Consider the following 21500-nt stretch of genomic DNA (forward strand, 5'->3'; position numbering starts at 1 on the left):
AAACAATACAACCTTAAAATTGGTCTATGTTATCTTATATTTTAGGTTATGTATCACTTTAAATCAAATAATGATAATTTAAGTTTTTCCTTCAAAGATGTTGGATAATTATATCTCAAAATACTAAAATTTCAATGAATAAAAATAATAAATCATCATAAATGAAACAAAAGAATCAATTATTTAAAATCAGAAGATAGAAATCCATCTTATCATGTTTAAATACAAATAATAAATGATGAAAAAGATGAACACATATCTTCTATTTTTAAAGAATGACATTCACTTCGACGTCATAATCCAATTATTCATTGGTATGAACATTGATTTACAATCATGTTTCGAAACTTATATAAATAAAAAAAAAGAAAGAAAAGAATGAAAAGAATTAAGAAATAACTATATTTTTATTTTTTGAAATACATCACAATTTCACAATATTTTCATCGAACCAATTATATTAAAAAATCTCAACTATTTCACAAGTTTCCCACGAATGGCATTTACTCATTACATTTTGAACTTTATCCAATGACAGCGGCACCAAGCTGCTGGAATCATAAACTTTTTTATTCACGACAAAATTAAGAATCATATGTATTCAACAACAAAAATAAAAATTGTGCATCACATTTCCTTATGTTTTGTTTTTGAGTAAACACTACAAAATACCAAAAAAATAAGAGATGAAAACCAAGCCATATTTGATCTCAGTATTCTCTCGGGTCTTGACTCTGGACAATATACCCAGGAAATAAAATGATCATGTTTGGTAAATTAAAAGAAGTGGAAACTATGAAAGAGGTAGGGGAATGGGGATATAATGTCTGATTATCTGTACTATGGTTTTCACTCTAACGCAGCAAATAGCCAACAATTGCTTTGTTTAAATTCATCTTCTGTGTTTTACATAAAAATGCAATTTTCCGAGCTCAACTGCTGCTTGTTACAAGTTCTTGTCCGCACCTTCATCAAATTCAGCAGATCCAGTGACTCGAAAATCAAGTTGCTTTTGATGTTTTAAGCGTCGACGTTTATCAAAACTCTCCCAACCTTCAAACTGCGAAGGGAGGTATTCTCATGATCATAACACTAGTATAGAAGAAAAGTAAACATATATTCCACCCTCAATATTTGACCAATATGAAGCATTATCTTCGTTTGGGATTAATTCCTTTGAAAGTAGCCGGTTGAAATATTTGGACCTAGATGACTAGTGGGACTTTGTCGTACTTTTGGACAACAAAAGTTAACCTGTACCCCTTACCCTTTGACGATGCCCTCAGCCAACTCCATGAGGTTTAGGGTTTAGGAGAGGTTCTTGTGATTGGGATTTGAGAACTTGAATTTCAAATAATTTTGAGAATGATGGACGCAGGATTTTTGAAAAGACGTCAAGTATGGCACTCTTTGACAAACTATTGTGATAGATGAAGCTGTGGAAAGTATTGTGCTCAACTGGTTTTTTTTTTTTTGAAAAAAGAGACAAGCTGAGATTGTGAGGATTGTATTTCAAAATAGACATTTGACAGAGTAATTGAAATTTTGAGAAACGCAAAAATCTTGGAATGTAACTAGCATAACTCTGAAACAACCACCATCACCCATTTCGAAGAAAAGAACAATGAATCACAAAACAAATTGTTTTTCATTTCTCGGAGAATTTGGAAAAAGGTTAGTGCACTTATGTATGCATGCAAGCACGTGTACATTAAGAGGCGGGCTTAGAGAAGAAGACTGGTCTTTTAGGTGACTCTTGGGGTACCCTTCATGCTTCACTAAGAATAGAGTTCATATCATAAGAATAAATCGCAGGATTTCCTACAAACTGAAGACATTTCAAAGGAGATTGATGTAAGATCATAGTCAAAACAAAAGAATGTATAGCTGGAAGTGCTTTACACCTGGCGAAGAAGATCCATGGTTATTTCTGTTCCATGAAGATCCAGAGTCGAAAGCTGCAGACACATTCTGAAAAGGTTGCTGGGTAGGGACTTCATTCCATTGTTACTGAGATACAATGCCTACACAGAAGTTAGCACAAAAAACAATTAAACAACCAAAATTAAGTTTTTCACAGTTCAAAGTTTTTAGATGACTTTCTTTTATTATGGAACGAAATAATAATAAAATGTCAGACCTTCAAACTCTTTAAATTGACAAATGTCTCTGGCAACTCAATCAGGAGATTGCATGAAAGATCAACCTGAAAGCAAAATTAAACCCATCGAATCATCATTTTAAAATTTTCAGAGAGCAGATTAGTTTTTAACCCGAGTGTACTGGTAACATAAGTCATCTGTCTATCCAAACCAACCTAAAATCCATCAAATAAAATTGGGTTTGGGTATAATCATTAAGGATACATTTAGATTTACTTATTTGAAACTATGTCTAAATTTAATCAAGAGGATTTCAAATTATCATCCTTTCAATTTGGTAGTAATTATAACCACTCAAGTGTCATTTGAAATTCACTCTTCAAATCATTTATCAAATCAAAACCATTTAAGGATAGGGAGGATGAAGAAACACAATTTCGAGGGACAAAAGGAGATATCTTCTGCACAAAATTATGAATGTTTAGGACCAATTCGTGCTGATGCTGATTTGGGACGGTTGAATTGAATAAAACATGATAAAAATTCAAAGCGGAAAACAAAGGAGTTGCCGTGTATTAGAAACCATTTATGTGAGTGTCCATGTACCACAATAAAAACAATCTATTTTGCCACCACAATCCACAAGATAATAACAAAAACAAACCATAATAACTTTCCTGAATTCATAAAAATATAGAAGAGGAAAACAAAATATCGAAGAGGGGGCAGTGAGGGGTCATACTTCAACAAGAGAAATGCATCCCCCTATACTTTGTGGAATATTTTTTAGCCTGCAACAAATAAGATGTATCAACTTGAAGATCAAAGCACATACACTATTTAAAACAAGATGAAAGCACTATTTATCTGATTTTTTTCTTAAGATTATTTATCTGATTTGTATTACACTATGCTGGTTATGGTCAAACAGTTGAAAATTCCTGAGAAACAAAAATAAAAAAATCAAGGCATGTTTTCCACGTAAAAACAGACTCGAGTATCAGAGATGAATTTCACGATAGGTAAATGCATTTGTAAGAAAGTAAAAATAGCAAGTACAGAGAATAACATCAAGAAACACATCATATTAATTCTTCAAGAATAATGGTAACAGATATATAGCCAAATATATTCAGTTGATTCTTCGGGGCTTTGGGCTGCTTACCTATTATTCTCAGCTTTTAAAACCTGAAGCTCTGTCAGAAGACCTATTTCAGATGGGATGCACATCAACTGATTGTTTGCAATGTGAAGATGCCTCAAGCATGTCAAAGCACCAACTTCAGAAGGCAATAAAGTCAAACTGGATCAAGGACAAGAAGTCAAAAACCTTTAGAATAACCGAACAGAATCACCAGATATATAAAAAGAAAATTACAAAAAGAGATTTAACAAATACATAACTGAGGAGGAGCCAACAAAAAAATCACTTTTCTTTAATATGAGAAACCATTCGTGTAATATAATAAATAAATGAAGCTACTGCAACAGTTTCCTCCCAGATTTAAAAAAAATAAATTTGAATGAGATGCTGCAAAAATTAATGGTAGTAGAAATACTAAATATTCATAGAGCCGGCAGATTGCACACCCAAGCTTTTGGTTTTACTTTGATTCCTAAAGTAAATATGACCGAGTTCCCCTTCATTATTGATCTGTATGATCTGTTTCACTCCTTCCCCTTCTTTCCACAGGCTGTACTCTTTCATTATGCTGGATGAGTATGAGGATACGTAAATAAATTTTATTCTGGAATTAATGAAATCAATTTCATATCTTCTTAGTTCTCATCTCTTATTTCTTATCAGAGCTTAGAAAAAACTACAGGGGTTTCTCCACCGTAGAGCCGTTGCTTCATAGTCAGCTGTTTTATATCTAAGATAATAACCACAAGAGAAGCAGGACAAGAAACATAGAAGAACAATGAAAAACAAAAAATATAATAGAAATCTACTCATGCAAGCAATCAAGCATAGAGGAACCAAAATTACTAAAATAGTACTCCGTGAAACACAGATAGTATGAATACACGTACTTGTTTTGGTTCAGAGATAGAACAGTAAGAGACTTCAGAGATACAATTCCTTCCCACTTTACAGAGTTGTCCGATAAATGATTTCCACTAACAAGCAATTTCTACAGGAGTGTGAGTACATTAATGAGGCAAAGGAACAAGCACAGCCCTTGATAAATTTATAGCAAGCATTTGAAGGTGAGGGAAAATAAAGTTTTGTTGACCTGTAAAGAGTTTAAGCAGCCAACTGCAATTGGCACCTCATGCAATGAATTGTTGCTCAAATCAAGGACTCTAGTGGAAGGTTTACAAGTCCATACTTCTTCAGGTATTGTCTTGCATATCCCAATAGAAAAGTGTGAACTTGCATAAACTGATATAAGCATGATACTAAATGAAATGAAGATCAGTTAAAGTACTTCATTGTAAATTCAGGCAAAATATTGCGAAGTTACCTTTTTTTTTCAATTTGAAACAAATGAACAAAATTGACAGTTTCCAAAGCATGTAGGGGCAGAATTTGCCAGAACTAAATAGGTGAATACTCCAGTTGTATAAAAAATAATTAACCCTTCAGCAAATAGCATTTTATGCCGACTTCAACCACTTGGCTAAATGACTTGCCAAGTTAAAGAATCCAATCCAACCATATGATCCTGATCCCTCCACACAATGGACATATTTGCATTTAATGCTCACCAACTACACTCTTTCATCGTTATTCAGGGAAACATTTCAACAAAATCCATGCCTGATGGAGTAATTCAACATTATTCTAGATTATATATCATCGAAATTTCCTCTTAAATCTTCTGAAGAGATGAATAAATTTACCATGATTATGTTTCAAAAAAAGATGGATAAAACAATTTATTTATTCATGGTAAATGCATCCAATGATAATGAATCTTTAGAAATAAACAATTGAGTCAAGATGTCTCTAGTTCCGCGTTAAAAATAACATATATGTACCGTGAGACCACAATCAGCCAGTGCAATAACCCCGATCGCCTTCCACCGTTCAACTTGGCTCTTTTTGACCGAATCCCCACTTTTTTCTTTCTTTCTATCAACTGTATCAGCCAGCATTCTGACACTGGGCACCACAACCGCCTCCTTTTTAATCGGACCATCCTGCTCGACAAAGACCGATGTAACATACATACAGTTAACGAACCAAGCAAAACCTCAATTTACTTCGCTCGACACCAATTTGAATCACCAAATCTATTAACATGAAAGAATCATAACTCAAAACCAATTTGAATCCCCAAATCAATTACCATGAAAGAATTATAACTGAAGACCTTTTCTTTTTGCGTAATTGTTTACTGATAGAAACTTTAGTAATTCTTCTCCACCACTTTATTCCAGGAAAAAAAAGGGAACACAGAGGTATCAATTAACACCGTTCTGAGATGCATACCCCTTGGTGAAGGCCCTGGGACGCCATGAGCATGACCTTGGATCCATCACTGATCTCCGCCGACGCCACGGTCAATTCATCAGACAAAACTCTTCCTGAACAACGCACAAATACTGAAACCGTATCGAACCCAGCTAACAAATCGACGTTCCACAAACAGATGAAAATAAATCTAATACAGCAAAAGAAATAAATAAAACCTTTGTAGATGAGCTTTTGGCCACGAGGGAGGACATTGGTGAGCGGCTGAAGGAGAGATTTGAGGTCTTTGATAGTGGAGTCTGCGGCGATTTCCAACTGTATGGATCGGCCACTGAACTTTACATTCACCTTCATTTTCTTACGACCCCGACTGCTTTCACCTTTCACTCTCCTCCAACACTGCTTGCGTGCCAATGTGTGTGAGTGTGTGTCCGATAACAGGCATGTGCGGTCAATTGGTCACGAGATATGCCGAAAGGGACTAAGGTGGCGGGTCGGTCCAAAATATATCATTTTATATCAATTAGTCTTTCATGAAAAAAAACCTAACGTTCGTTGTTGGCAATATGATTAATGACGATCTACATTTGATTGGCCATATCATCTCTCCGTGCATTAGAATTTGTTTGTTGTTGTTCTTGATTGTCAAATATTTTATCGAAGTTGACATCTTCATAAATTTGTTCTAATGAAGATGATGAAACTTTACTATACGATTCAACAAAAAAATTAATTTGGACGATTATCCTTGCGAAGAAAATTGTTTAGTCGGGCACAAGTTAATACAATCCCTTGTGTTATGTATGGAAATGAAATAACTGTTTTGAATATATTTGAATCATAATTTAAATATATCAAATAACTACTCAATAACATTCATCAAATAAGTATGACGAAAATTCAACAAATCTTTTGCATCTTCATAGAGACGATCTTGGTTGGTGAATTCTTGGAGGTGATAACGCAAACCTTGAAAATGAGCCAAACGTTGACGTCGGGTTGGATATCCACTATACACTAAGAAAAAATATTTACTCATCAAATCATATTTTTATAATCAAATAACCAACGAATAACATATATAATCTTGAAAAGTACAAAAAAATATAAATAAATAACATATATGATGAAAAAATACGTTGTGACACATTGAAACCCATTATTTCTTGATAAAATATTAGTCAACGTGTTTGAATCATGAACAGATCTTTCCCACCCGATAATGTATATGAATTTTAAATCAAATTTATAAGCTGCTAAAACATTTTGAAAAATTATTATGTGAATATACTTTTTTTCTTCTCAACCCACGGCCAATCCGAGCACGACACGGGTCAACCCGCCTAAACCTCCGACCCGTGCGAGCTGGTTCGCGGCGGACTCGGGTCAGCCCACAGGTTGAGAAGAAAAAAAAGATAATATATGTATTTTTGTAGTGAAAGTTATGAATTTTTCATGCTAATGACTTTGGCTAACATGAAAAATTTTGAAATCAATAATTTTATTAAGATTTGTCTAGAAATCAAACTCAATGAATTATATATATTTTTCATTTTTTGACAGATTGCCCCACAAGCTGGCCCACCTAATCCACGGCCTATCTTGGGATGAGTTAGAGAATTTATCAACCTGCCAAAACAATGTCTCGGCACGTTAGATGACGGGTTTTTGGCCCCAGCTCGCCACGGGTTGACCTATATGACAATACTAATAAGAATCATGTTGAATTTTGGATGCCTATAGATTTGTATATATTTTTAAAAAGTCAAGTTTGAATATCATTTATTATTAAAAACTCTAAAAAAAAAAACTATTTTAGATACCACTAGACTTATATAGATTATAGAAAACTCTAAATTTAAAATTTCTAGATCACCAAAAGTAATTAAATTTCAGTACACCTAATTAGAGATATTTTTTTTATTAAAAATATATCAATTATAATATATTTGTGGATAATGGTGTAAGGTTTTATGTTTAGATTTTGTGTAACTGAGTTTAGTTACACAATGCCATCCAATTAGATAAATCCAATAAAGATTTAAGAAGATGGTATATTTTTTACACAAAAACTTTCTTTTGAGATCGTTTTATGTAACAATTTTGTGAAACAAATCTCTTACCAGATTCGACTAATGAAAAACATAATTTTTATACTAAAAATATTATTTTTCGCTCCAAATATGAATTCATTCAATCCGTCTCACGGATATAAATTCGTAAAATTGTTTCAATTAATATCTTTTTATTTATAGATAAAGATCCACAAATTTTTTGCACATAGCAAAGCGCACTTTTATTGGGCACTCGGTACATCATGCCTTTTTCTAAAAAAACGTACCAACCGTTATAATACCACATTATTCTTAAAATTTCAAATCAGACTAAGTATTCGGTGTACATATTTAGTGTTTGTACGATTCGTTTTTAAAACCAAAAACAATAAAAAAAAATGGAAAAATATAAAAAAATAAAAATAAAAATAAAAATACAGCGTTTTCATAAATAAATAGTCACTAAAACGTCATTGATATATCAATTTTATTATTTTACAAAGACAGCTGATATTTGTAAATAAAAAAACACTAAAGACACAAAGTGAGCGTCATTTTTGTAAAACAGAAAGAGTGGGTCTCATGTGAGACCGTCTCACACAAGTTTTTGCCAAACAGGAAAACATTGAATTGACTAAAAAAAATAAGCTATATAAAATGACTAATTTACTAATTTTAGTTTTTGTTTGGAATTAAGTTTGGATCTAATCATAATTTTATCTCAAACTTCAAAAATTAATTGAAAAATAGTTGATTAAATAGCCCTACGTTAAAAAATAGTGTTTAAAAAAATGTTATTATTCGACAAAGCTAATAGGTAAATCAACTGAAAATTAATATAAAAATAAAAATCAGAATGCACAAGAACAATACAAATACAAATTGGTAACAGCTAAAATTTATTAGTAGGAGAATATTTCAAAATACATTATCCAGCACACAACGTTCCTAGTTTCCAACTACCCGTTACTCTTGTCTAAAGCAACTCCTGTTTTTCAATTTCAACCACCTCTTATTCACACAAATTCTTATCAAACTAAATCACATATAAATTTTATGAGATGAGTTTTCGACCCGATTCAGCACATAAAAAATTTATATTTTTTTATGTCAAAAAATTTATATTTTTTTATGGTAAACATGAATCATATTGACTTATCTCATAAATAAAAACTCGTGAGTCTGTATTGTGACTCCCTTTTATTATGTCACACATGTCGTTCCTGACAAATTATTTTGTTAGAGTCCAGTTTTAAAAAAGGCCTCTAAAGCATAATATTTTCGTATTATTTCAGGTGTATAACAACTTTTTCAAATTAATCAATACATTAGAAACAATATAAAAAAATCAAAAAATACACGATTCAAAATATTTATATTATAATTGAATAATAAGATCAAACATATTCTAAATGATCACTAAAAACAACTCACTTTACAATTTTATAGTTAAAAATACTAATTCAGCATGTATAATGAAGTTGTTCAGTAATTTCGCTTTTTAATTGATAACATAATCAATCAATTCAATTTTTTTTATATGATTGATCAGATAAAAGTTTTGACGAGTTTTACCTTTGAGAAACTCCGTTATATACTCGCTACTATAAATAAGATATTCAACAATATTTAATAAGTAACATGGGCATTTGGAAAACATCCATCCATTTTCTTCGGATAATTCATCACATCAATTGCCGATTTTGCTTTTCTTGGTAAAAAGAACTTTAAGAATGTCAACTCGAATGACTCCTATGCCTTTTCAATATGTGACATACACATGTGTGTATGTATATATTTACGTTTTAAACGCGAGACCTCATATGAATCGTAAACCACAACTGATGTATTATAGACTACTAAATAACTTGTATAGATAAATGTCTATCTTAATCTTAAAAACTAAATACATGACATATTAAGTACATGGTAATCGAATTTTAATTAGGCTTTATAAAGCAATACACACACATAAAACCTTATAATTTCCATGTAAAAAAGCTTATAATTTATTGTTTTATTAGTTTGTCAAATTTTTGTTATCAATAAAATATGTCTTTAGCACTACGTTATTTTAAGAAAAGGTACAATATATACGTGCGATGCACAAAATGTTTGACAAGTTGTGAAACATTTTAATATGTAGTAAATTTGACATGTTCTAAAGGAATTAAGGGTGAAATTTTTGAATATTTTATGTCGATAATTAATGAAATGATTTTATTTTAAAATAGAAAAGAAATTAAATTGAATAGATATTTATTTAAGAATAGATGAAACTGAGATAGAGTAAATGAGATGAGTGGGAAGAGTGAAAGCCAAGGAAGGAAACAGAACAGAGCACGTTGAAAAAGGGTTGATTCTCTGACTATTCCACCCGCCAAACCCAAATTCTCACTGCTTTTCCAGCTTCTTTCTCCATTTCCCAACTCCCAAGAATCCACGTTGCACATTGATTTTGAGAAATATACTAACGGAGGATCCCTTCATTATCTAACGGAATTTTTCACCATTTGTTTTGATATTTGAAGAAATCTGTTTCTGGGGGGTGTGTGTATTGATTCAATCTTGGAACCCATGTGGCTTAGGAGGACGAAATCAAGGGTTCGGATCCATAACTCGCCGCCCTCCAAGTTTGCTTGCTCGTCGTTCAAGGATATCCACAGCCTCCTCTCCGACGCTGACGGCGTCTGCGTTGGAGGTGGTGTAGATGCCCCTGATTCACCTAGAAAGCCTTCAATTTTCCACCGCACATGCAGTGTTAACGCGCTCCTACGGAGCCTGTCGTTAACTCCCGAAGCTCCGGACCAGCAGTCGCGAAACGGAGAAATTCGAATCCCGGATGCGGAGAAGATAGTGGTGTACTTCACGAGCCTGCGTGTGGTCCGCCGGACGTTCGAGGACTGCAAGGCCGTCCGATCCATCCTCCGTTCCTTCCGCGTGTCGATCGACGAGCGGGATCTGTCGATGGACTCCGGGTTCATGGACGAGCTGCAGAGGATCTTGGGCCAGTCGGAGAAGTCCAAGCTGACGCTCCCAAGGGTCTTCATTGGCGGTAGGTACGTTGGTGGGGTAGAGGAGGTGAAACATCTTCACGAGAGCGGCCAGCTCAAAAATCACGTTGAGGGGCTGCCGGCGGCGGATCTTGGCACGTGCGAGGTTTGCGGTGGATACAGATTCATCCTCTGCCGAGTGTGCAGCGGTAGTCACAAGTGCTACAACAGCGAGAAATCTGGCTTCCGGAGTTGTACCATGTGCAATGAGAATGGCCTCATTAGGTGCCCCTCTTGTTCCTCAGCACCCCTCTGAACCTCTTTTACGTTAAGTTACAATTTATTTAGTTAGTACCAGCATTAGGCTTATATATATTTTTTTTAAAAAAAATACCAGAAGTGGTCTTTATGACATGGAAAAGCATCCCGTAACTTTAGTTCTTTACCATTTTGCTTTGTAATCCAAGTTGGGGTTTGCTTTCTCAGGTCCTTTAGCTGATTTTAACATAGATTTGTGTTGATTTTAATGTTGTTTTGTTAGTAATTTAGGGGCAGAAAGAAAAATGAAAAAAGAGAAAGAAGGGAGAGAAATCCTACAGTGATCCGTTATTGTGTTACTATACAGAATCTATTGTTGTTTCTTTTCTTGACCCTGTCATCCTTCTGTTATTCCATTTTCGTTTCTTATGATTTGCTCACAGAAGGATATTCAGTTGTATGCTTGGATATAGATGCCAGTTTTGGCATTTTATTATGGAAAGTGAACTGTTCAAGAATCTGGTCGAGGTAGTTTGATGTGCTTATATCTATAGAACAATCGAGTACACTCCTCCAAATATGATATGTTAATGGGTATAGTTCACCATCGATGTTGATTCAAATAACAACTCGAATCGTATAGTAGTCTGTTCTAAATACATGGCATGCTTTTTTTCATTCAGGATATGTTGCCAAAAAAACTTGCTGATAAGAAAGTTTCTACTTTTTCGGTATGTTTACATACTTATGTTATGCTTTAGATGTCTTATTCTTCATTCACCAAAATGTGATCAAATAATTTCTATACTCGGAGTCGAGGAAACAAAGGCCAGTTTTTTTGCCTTTGGGATCTTTGAAATGCCGTTTTCGCCATTCCTGTCTTTAATCTCTCTACCAAATCCAGAACCTCAACCTCTGCTGCGAAGCTGGTCTGATTGTCTGGTGACTCAATTAGTTACTTTGCTTCTCTGAATCCCATTTCCGCCAACAGATTATGCACTCGTGAGGTATATATAATTTGATAATGATATTTGGTGTCTTTGCGGAACAAAATATTGAAATGATTATGGTGTGACTGAATTTTGTAAACAGTGGATTAACTAACCTTTAAACCATACCAGAAAATATTATCTACTATAGAGAGTAATCAGTAAATACACTCTGCAATGACCTGGTACATGTGTGGCCATGTGAATATCCACACAGCTCAAATTATTTTCATTTTTAGTTGACACTGCGAATCTGTGTAATCTACAAATTGTCTTTGTATGGATGTTGGTAAAATCGTAATTGACCAGTAGGGGATGGATTTTTTCCATCACCTTGGTGCTATATTTAGACGACCGGTGACTCGGGTTAAATAGGCGCTTTTGAAAATCAAATTCAGATATTTGTTCAATAGCAAATCGTTTTCATATTTGGAAAAATTCGTATAAAATTTGACCAAAACAACACCTAGAAGTTAGGGTTCAATCCTTTCTTTGTCTCACTTGTCATACAAAAATTGTTCAATGTGATTTATCAAAGTAGTTTGTAGGTTATTGTTTTGATCTTTTGAGTTTACTCATAGCGTACCAGAGATAGTGATAGCGGGACTGACGGTTTGCAGACTATTGCGTTGATGAGTTTATTTACCGTGTATCGAAAATAACGACCACATATTTCAAAGTTTTTTAAAAAACAATACGACGAAAGAATACAAAATTCAAATCCCAAATCCGCATATTTAGATATGATACTTTCTTTAGAACGGTAATTTGATTACGAAAATGGAAAACCATTTTTAACATATCTAATTTTGGGTTTGATTCATTAAGTTGCATTTGCTAACGTGACATTTAATACATAAACAATTTTCGATTTCACATCATCATTTTTTATTTTATGTCCATATTTTTTGTTACAACATCAACAATTAAACTAAAATAAACAAAAATTCAAGCGTATCAAACCAAACTTTGAAAATTTAATTGATTAAAATCCAAAATTGAATAAGTGAGAGACCAAAAAACTATTTTTCCTTAGAAAAAATCAGTTATCTTTGTGACTTGTGTACTTGCACAATTAAAATTTGAATATTCATAAAACAAATTATATGTAAATATAAAAATTCCGTCGCTGTTGACTACTAAATTGGGGGTTCGCACTTCACATGATTGGCATGCGCATCCCCACAAAACAAGACTATCGCAGCCACCCCTTTGGCAAAGTCAATTAAATACTGATGTACCACTACTTTTTGTTACCACATGCTTTAGACAAGAATTGTGGACCATTTTTCTGCAAGACTTTTAATCCTACGTACCGACACATCATGAGTCTCCACGCACAGTCGATGAATTCGAAACAGATCTCTGATCTTGGCATTCACATGTGCATATGATATCATTTCATCAAAAGATCAGAATACGAGATACAACAATGAGACTAGGCCTCATTTGAGCTCGGTGTTGCATAAAGGAAAACTGGTAAAAAGGACCCCGACGCCGTGTCCTTTGATGAAGAACGACATTGTGGACTGAGTATGGAAAGAAAAGACCACCAAACAAACTCTATTTGCGACAAAAAAGATCAAGTGGTGGTTCATTGTCTTGGCAGACAAAAAAAATATGAAATCAATCAGAAGGATTCTTCCTTTCGGCCCCATCAACAAGCCATAATAGAGACATGTAGAGCAGCTAACCGTAGAAGTCCTTAAATCATTAAACATTTGGGTCCATTAAAGGCATACACAATTACTTGCAGTAATTGTCGTACTAAGAGAGGCATATTTGGATTCTTCTCGTCTTGCATTATGTAGTCGAAGGGTACTGTACATGTTAGACTGAGAAATATTGGTATCGCTCCATTTTTCAGAACAGATATTCTAATATTAATAACAAAAAATTCAACATTAAGAGAGAACTTCAACTTTATGACAACAAAATATTTTCATTGTTGACACTCTATTTTCATTTATATTGGGGAATACTCAGTTGTAAGCTTTCTTTAATACACCATTTACTATCGTTAAACTAGAAAACACAAGGTAAGAGACTCACTATCGAGTAGCACTTGTGTTATTGTTGCTGACGCTCACCAAAGTTGACACAATTTCGGAAAATTGTGGACGTTTGGAGGGGGAGTTGTTCCAGCATTTTATCATCAGCAATCTTAGAATCTGTGGGCATCCCTCGGGAATTTCAGGCCGAAGCCCACAAGCAGCTATCCCAACCGCAGCTTGCACTGGTGAATAAGCAGAATAAGCAATCTCACCAGTCACCATCTCCCATATTACCATCCCAAAACTATAAGCGTTGCTCATCCTCGTCTCTACAACATTCTCCGGATCACCTGAAATGACCTATTATTTCGAAAGAATAACTTACATCAATCTAGTAACTTAACCAAATGAACAAGTATTTTACGCATAGAGCACTTCAAATAATGAAATTTTTATCTAAATTGAGCAAATTGTAGAAATAATTTAGCCTCAACAAAGAGATAAAGCATCCAAGAAAACGTATAAACAAATAGTCCAAAAGCGAAAAATTGAATTAAAAGAAAAACACACCTCGGGAGCCAGCCAACGATATCCATCAGTTTCATACTCCATGGCCTCACCACCACTCTTGCAAGTAGCAACTATTCCCATATCTCCAACACAAGCATTCCCATGTTTATCTACTAAGATCCTTTGAGTATTCAAGTCTTTATAAGCAATACCATGATCATTCATGAACTTAACTCCTTCAGCTGCATCTATCAAAATCCTTAGGATTTCTTTAATATGAAGTTTCTTGTTCTTCATAATCAAGTCTTGGACGGATCCTCCTTCCATCAACTTTGTCACGACACATAATCCATGATTCTCATCGATAAAAATGCCATTGAACTGCAAGATGTTCTTATGTCCACATGACATTAATTCCAACAAATCTCTCCTTAGCTCGAACTCATAGGCATGTCCTTTGTCACACCCTTTGATCTTTTCAATTCCAACTTTTTTACCCTTAAACGTCCCCTTAAAAGTACTTGGTCCAATCTGATCTATTATATCGACAGAATCATAATTCAACAACCATTTCCCCACTCCTTCTTTACCAGAAGTTACGGTTTGCCATTCATCAACAGAAACTACAATCGAATCATCTGGAAGAGGGAGTTTCAAATGAACTTTTGAGCCCAAACTTTCTCCTCCATTTCTATGATTTTGATCACCATTACAATCTTCTTCAATGTCTCCAAGATCCCTTCCCTTAGTACTCTCCTCTTGGCATCCGCAAAGTCCAAAGGGTAGCTTAATTGGATTGTGTTTTGGCCTCTTTAAGGCTAATTTAAGAGCGTTATCAATCCGGGATTTGAATAATTTTTCCTGCCCAGTTGGAATCAACAGCAAAACTATTCCCAGAGTAAAATTCTTCTTCTCAAAGATTTGTAACTTCTTACAGCAAATCGAAGAACTATCGAGGGCCCCTGACATGGTTGGCCATGAAATTGAAGAGTTACATGCAAATGTAAGCTTAAATACAGAGCCATTCACTTCATCATCAGACATTTCTTGAATCATAATAGCCGGATGATCCTCCGCCGATGCTTGCTCCATCAACTTAATGTGCAAGAACACATCTTTCATTTCAAATCCCGCTTGTGCATAGCTATCAATATCAATCGGAAATGATTAATTGAGTACCCAAGAAACATAAACGGAAGATAATTGAAAAAATGCTTTCACCTCAGGGGTAAAGAATCATAATGTTTGCGCAGATTAGAGACCAACTTCTCTGGAAGTTGACTGCCGGGGTATAGCTGCGTCAAGCTCCGTACAACACTCCCCCAAACGTGTCTCCGGCAGCCCGAAGTCCCGGTGGCCTGCATCTCACCGGCCGAATCGAGATTTAACGAGTTCTTAAGCGAAGCAATGGCATCCGACACATTGCGGCTCAGCCGCTGGAAGCGCTTCTGCAATGCTGACTCTCGAAGATTGGCGGCGGCGGCGGAGGAGTTGGCAGCGGCGGGTGGCGGGTTCTCCGGAAGACACTCGGATCTATCCTGGGTTCGCATAAGCACCTGCTCCACCATGTCCTCGTCGGTACTGGTTCTGCTGGACCAGCATTCCAAAGCCGCAGCCATGGCTAAGAATATTGGCTCAGCACAAGATTTCTAATATCTGAAATAGTTACTTTTTTCCCATCAGACACGAGGAGTGGCCTTCTCAATTTCCATTAATATAATCAAACTAACACAGATAAAATAACCTGTAGAAAGTGAAACTAGTAGAATAACGAGTGAAGCATGGAAAAGAACACGGGGGAGGAATAGGGTGTTCCATGGACTACTGCACTATGACATGGATGAGACCTGATCGCGGCGTTGTTGGCCATTGATGGCGGCGGCACGGCCGACGTGGTTTCTTATGCTTGAGCCAAATTGCCTATTTCCCCCCATTAAAAAATTATTAAAGATAATCATTACATGGATAACTTTATTTAGTGCATATAATAATTAGCCACTAAGAATCATTAATTATATAATTTTATCATCTTATATCATCAATTTAATTATTTATCACAACAATTCTCGTAAAATTGTTTCGTAAAATTGTTTCACAAATATTTTCATTAGACCGATCTTATATCAGACTTAACTCATAAAAAATATTATTATTTTTATATCAAAAATATTACTTTTCACATTATATATGAATCTAGTCGATCCATCTTACGAATATAAATTCATCATATCATCTCGTAAAAAATTTATTTTATTTATTGATTTTTCCAAGATAGAGATAATTCAAGTGACATAGATTAGAACATGTATTTTGCATTTATACCATCTACATAAAAAATTTCCATGTCGTTTTTAAAAAATATATCAATTCGATAGACATTTATCTTCACATATAAGTTCATAAAAAATACGGAACTCATCATATTTATCAAAAAATATTCAATATCGGATACATTCTATACCCTAAGTATATCATCTCATAATTATATCTATGCTTGTCATTTTTTTTACGTTGACTTAAAACACTAATAAATGTTGATCGATAAATACAAGATACTCGAATTTTTTAGATAATTTTTTTGTGCAGATGGATTGCTTAAACAAAAAAAAAATATAATAAAAATGAATGATAGAGCATCTCCAATCGAGCGTTATAGAATATATTTTTTTTACATATTTTTTAGCAACCCAAATTTTGAGATTTTATTGAGAAAATATCATCCTTTAAAATTGGGGCAACTCTTATTATTCAGTTTTTAATATGACAAAAACTTGTGTGAGACGGTCTCACGGATCGTATTTGTGAGACGGATCTCTTATTTGTGTCATCCATGAAAAAGTATTACTTTTTATGCTAATAGTATTACTTTTTATTGTGAATATGGGTAGGGTTGACCTCACAGATTAAGATCCGTGAGACGGTCTCACATGATACCCACTCATTTAATATTTATACTTGCATTTTAACGTAACCCAATATGGAAATTTATAATTTTGCAAATATTTCGACGAAAACATTTTAAAAATAAAAACTCAAGATGATCTTCAAAATATGGCTAAATAAAATGCCAAAAGCCTTAATTTTGGGTATTTTAATTCGTAAGTTGCATATTTCAAATTTTAGGGGATTATTATTATCATTATTTTTTTAAAAAAAAAACAATGCGTTCCTAATTAATAATTATACTGGTACAAATGCAATTTAAAATTATTTTAGATTGACAGATGTTAAAATTAGAACTTGGACCTAACTCAATCTCAAAAGCTAGTTCAAAAAAATAAGATTGTCCAATCCCATATATACAACTCCCAAATATTTTATCCAACCGAATATAACTAACCACAACAGCCACACAAACTAATATGTTACCCATAAATTCGTTGAAAATTTTGTCCAAATTAATTATTGTCTTTTTTGTCAAAAGGTAATTTGAACTTTTTTTGTCAAAAGGTAGTTTGTACTATTAATTAATAGTCCCTAATTAAAGAGCTTGGAGTTAGTAGATAAAAGCAAACAGGAAGGAAAAAATGTGGGAAGAGATGCTAAAGAAGAAGCTCTTTCACAATGGAGACATTAACAGCCTCTTTCACAAATTAAAACCACAAAATCAAGCATTAATTTAATGGCATATCCTTCACAAATGATAAATAGTTGTAAATGAAATAAATGGAGACATTAACAGTCTCTTTCAAAAAAAGAAAAAGAAAAAAAAGAACGAAAGAAGAAGGTGAAACAGTAACTGAATAAATTGTAGATTCCTGCGGGAAACTAAATAAACAATCTTGGTTTTGTGTTATATCTCTAACAAGGAGGAAGATCAGGTGGAGGTGGCTCAATGGACTGTAACTCTCCATGTCCATTCTCTACCAAGAAAGCCATAGACAACCCCCAAGTTAGATGTGAATCTATGTGGCAATGCATCAACCAAACTCCTGAACAAACCAACAAAGTCAATCAAGTAAGTAGCCCAAACCATGTCTGATATATGATGAGATTTAAATGAGTAGCACTTACCTGGATTGTCGGCCACAAAACGGATAACGGCCCAGCCTCCAACGGGCACGTTGATTGTGTTTCGCAATGGGGGATCGACGAGGTTGAATCCAGCCGTGTGTCTTCTGGGGTTGAAGTTTCCGAATCCTTGTGCCATGACATAGAAATGGTATCCATGAAGATGAATGGGATGGTCTTCTGTCGATACAATGGCCGTGTCTTGTAAGACAATCTGCACGTTTGATCCGAACTTCAGCTTGTATAACTTGGTCCCGAATCTGGGCTGCCACAATGCTCGGCTCACATTTCCAGTGTAATTAAACCTGACAGGGGGAACCGGTGGGAAGTCTGTAGTGTAAATTCCAGGTATGTTTTGGTAGTAAGCTTGTAATAAGGAGGTTCTTCGAGGAAGAAGGAACGATACGTTGTTCATGCTAGCCGCGAAGCGCGTGTTATTAGGGCCCTGGCATCTTGGTCCAGGAAAGCAGTTCACAAGCCCCAATCCGACGGTAAAGAAGAGATTCTCATCTATTCGAGTAGGGACGACTTTCCCTTTTTTCAAGGCTAGGTTCCGTATCTGACTCGTGTATGCTGTCACGGTTGCTGTGTCGTTGTAGACAGGAATTTTAGGCATTAATGGCTTTGAGGCTGCTACATTCTTGGAAGTGCAAGATGCGGATTCGTACTCCAGGATCGCAGTGGCAGTAGTGTTGTCGAATGGAGCGTTTTGGGCGGAGTGGTACGGACTTGCGGTCATGTAATAATGTCCTGATGGTTGGTTTGCAGTTAGAAGGACATTGGTCGTTTGGCCCGGCCCGAGCATGAGGACTCGGGTCGTGAATGGCTTGTTGTAGGCAGCGTCGTTCCCGACTACAGTTAGCATGTGCTTGGCTACTGTGAAGAAGAGTTCTTGATTGAGTGCAGCATTGATGATCCTTAAAAGAACGGTCTCCCCGGACTTCACATGGAACTTTGTTGTTCCTTCGACAAGAAAAGACAAAATTAAACAGTCAATCAGATTCAGCCATTTGTCGTTCAAACGAGTAAAAAAACAGAAAATCGAGCCAGTTTCCTTTGTGTATCAATATGTAACCTTGGCTGGAACATTTGTATAGATCTCCAGGTTGGCCGTTGATAGTATATGCGTTGGACACATTAGGTGCAGCTCCCGTAAACTGTGCCTGTCGAAGGACGCTAATGATGTCTCTGTTCCACCATTCCCCTGTCGAACGGAATAAGAATACAAGTTTAGTTACACAGATGTATATCCTAAGAGTTAATATGTACAAATATGATTGATATTTGAAGAACTTTCTGATTTTAATTTTATACGTACCAAGGAGTAAAGGGATGTCCTGTTTTGGTTCTGGAAAAGGATAAGGAACTCCCAATTTGGGGTGAATAATGAGTGCTCCATAAACTGTAGCTCTTAGCCATTTGCTATGAGCATGCCACCACAGTGTGCCATCCTGGTTCTCGATAGTGAACCTGTATGTATATCTTGCCCCAGGCTGAATCGGGCACTGGGTCACATATTCCGGGCCATCAGCCCATGGGGTTCGCATCTGTCGAATACCGTGCCTGTCAAGTAGATTTTGTTAGTGCAGTTGCATCATTATTTTTAAATTCAAGTTTTTTAGAAAGAATTTTCTTGTGTACCAATGGAGAGAAACATTGTAACGTGCACTATTTGTGACTTTAATGACGAGCGTGTCGCCATCACGAACTTCTAAGGTCGGGCCTGGAAACTGTCCATTTACTGTGATTATGCTGTGAGTTCTGCACAGCCTCTTCACTGGAATTGCCTGGACCTGTCAATACATATGATATACTAAAACGTCACCACTCATTCTAAATACTGCAACTAGGTAACTAAAAGCTAGGTAGTGAATCCAAAAGCTTCCGAGAAATAAAGACCTAATGCAGTTTTTGGATTAACGAAATCAAAATTTTTTTTTTTGACAAAAACTACTTATGTAAATTTTGAAAAGTTTTTTCTTATAAAACGAGGGTCGACTATCTACTCGCGCCTGCAGACATACAACAAATTGATGGTAATGAGTCTCTGCGTTAGCTGATGAGAAGGCTGTGAAAACAGCAAGAAGAATGAGAATAAAGATACTAATGTTGCATTGCTTGAAGAGCTCCATGTTCCTTGTTCTTTATTTTCTCGGATGACACTAATAACTGATGGATTTGCCTTATATATATAACGAATGGACTTCAGTTAGTGTAGTGCAAAAATTGGTTGTTTTTTGGGACCTTGGTTTGGTCAACAAAGACACCAGAAATGTCTAAAGTTAAACTAATACAGTCACAAATGGTGATTTGGTGCACCCACTAGCTTGATTTTTCAAGGTTAAATCGAGGGCAGGTTAATAATAATCGAACACAAACAGTCGAAGAAAGTTTGTGGGTCTGATTCTGAACAAATTTGGTGATACAGTCACATTATATATTGAATAAAGATGTATCATCGGAGAGTCATATAACACACAATATATAATGTGACTGTATCACCAAATTTATATATTGAATGAAGATGTATCATCGGAGAGTCATATAACACACAATATATATATATATATATATATGCATGTAATGGAACCATACACAAGTGTCCTAAGAGGAAATGTGTATTAAGTAATCTACTCTAACTAATTTATTCATGCTCGTTATTATTTCTTTGAAAAGTCGTTAATGGGATCCCAACTTTAAGGTTTATGAACTGAAATTTTCATTAACAGTAAAGTTTACTACAACCTGCTGCAAAAACAATTAACAATAAAGTTTACTACAACCTGCTGCAAAAACAATGGAACATAATCCATATAGTCAAAATCAGCATTGAAGATGCTAGCAAATGCACCACAGTAAAGCAGCCCCGGTGATATTGGAACAAACATGCACGATCTATGTATAAGACAATAGATGCATAATTAGATTTTCATATAAATCAATTTTTGATATGTATGTACACAGTTTTATCAATTCCTTGTAACACCTTGAATTTATATTATACTGGTATTTTTCACGTGTTATGCACGTAATGTTATTTTATGTAATAAACTATTAAAATTAGTAAATATTGGTGTTTGAAGATTTGTTAAAATTATTGATATAGTATAATGAATATATTTAAATTTTAAATCTTATTGTATAAAATAATTTATATAATTTGAGATA

The 21500-nt window shown here is 34.8% G+C and overlaps 4 protein-coding genes across 4 annotated transcripts; 1 reads left to right on the forward strand and 3 right to left on the reverse strand.

The window, feature by feature from the left end:
* Nucleotides 1-614: 614 nt before the first annotated feature.
* Nucleotides 615-6023, reverse strand: LOC140972989 (LRR repeats and ubiquitin-like domain-containing protein At2g30105). The gene is made up of 10 exons (XM_073435491.1): nt 5742-6023; nt 5542-5636; nt 5088-5249; nt 4340-4450; nt 4137-4237; nt 3268-3405; nt 2845-2893; nt 2141-2206; nt 1905-2024; nt 615-1060 (listed from the first exon to the last, which is right to left on the reverse strand). Exons 1-10 carry the CDS (start codon nt 5875-5877, stop codon nt 947-949), a joined length of 1092 nt encoding a protein of 363 aa, XP_073291592.1. The 5' UTR covers nt 5878-6023; the 3' UTR covers nt 615-946.
* A 3827-nt stretch (nt 6024-9850) lies between these two features.
* Nucleotides 9851-10948, forward strand: LOC140972991 (uncharacterized protein At5g39865-like). Its single transcript, XM_073435492.1, has one exon. The coding sequence runs from the start codon at nt 10155-10157 to the stop codon at nt 10884-10886; it is 732 nt and encodes a 243-aa protein (XP_073291593.1). The 5' UTR covers nt 9851-10154; the 3' UTR covers nt 10887-10948.
* Nucleotides 10949-13624: 2676 nt separating this feature from the next.
* Nucleotides 13625-16189, reverse strand: LOC140972992 (uncharacterized). Its single transcript, XM_073435493.1, has 3 exons — nt 15543-16189; nt 14382-15465; nt 13625-14171 (listed from the first exon to the last, which is right to left on the reverse strand). Exons 1-3 carry the CDS (start codon nt 15938-15940, stop codon nt 13869-13871), a joined length of 1785 nt encoding a protein of 594 aa, XP_073291594.1. The 5' UTR covers nt 15941-16189; the 3' UTR covers nt 13625-13868.
* A 1692-nt stretch (nt 16190-17881) lies between these two features.
* Nucleotides 17882-20484, reverse strand: LOC140972994 (laccase-3-like). The gene is made up of 6 exons (XM_073435497.1): nt 20357-20484; nt 19974-20125; nt 19651-19895; nt 19408-19536; nt 18336-19295; nt 17882-18253 (listed from the first exon to the last, which is right to left on the reverse strand). Exons 1-6 carry the CDS (start codon nt 20462-20464, stop codon nt 18123-18125), a joined length of 1725 nt encoding a protein of 574 aa, XP_073291598.1. The 5' UTR covers nt 20465-20484; the 3' UTR covers nt 17882-18122.
* Between the last annotated feature and the right edge of the window lie 1016 nt (nt 20485-21500).

The sequence above is a fragment of the Primulina huaijiensis genome, chromosome 3, assembly GCF_012295235.1.
Source record: "Primulina huaijiensis isolate GDHJ02 chromosome 3, ASM1229523v2, whole genome shotgun sequence".
NCBI lineage: Eukaryota > Viridiplantae > Streptophyta > Magnoliopsida > Lamiales > Gesneriaceae > Primulina > Primulina huaijiensis.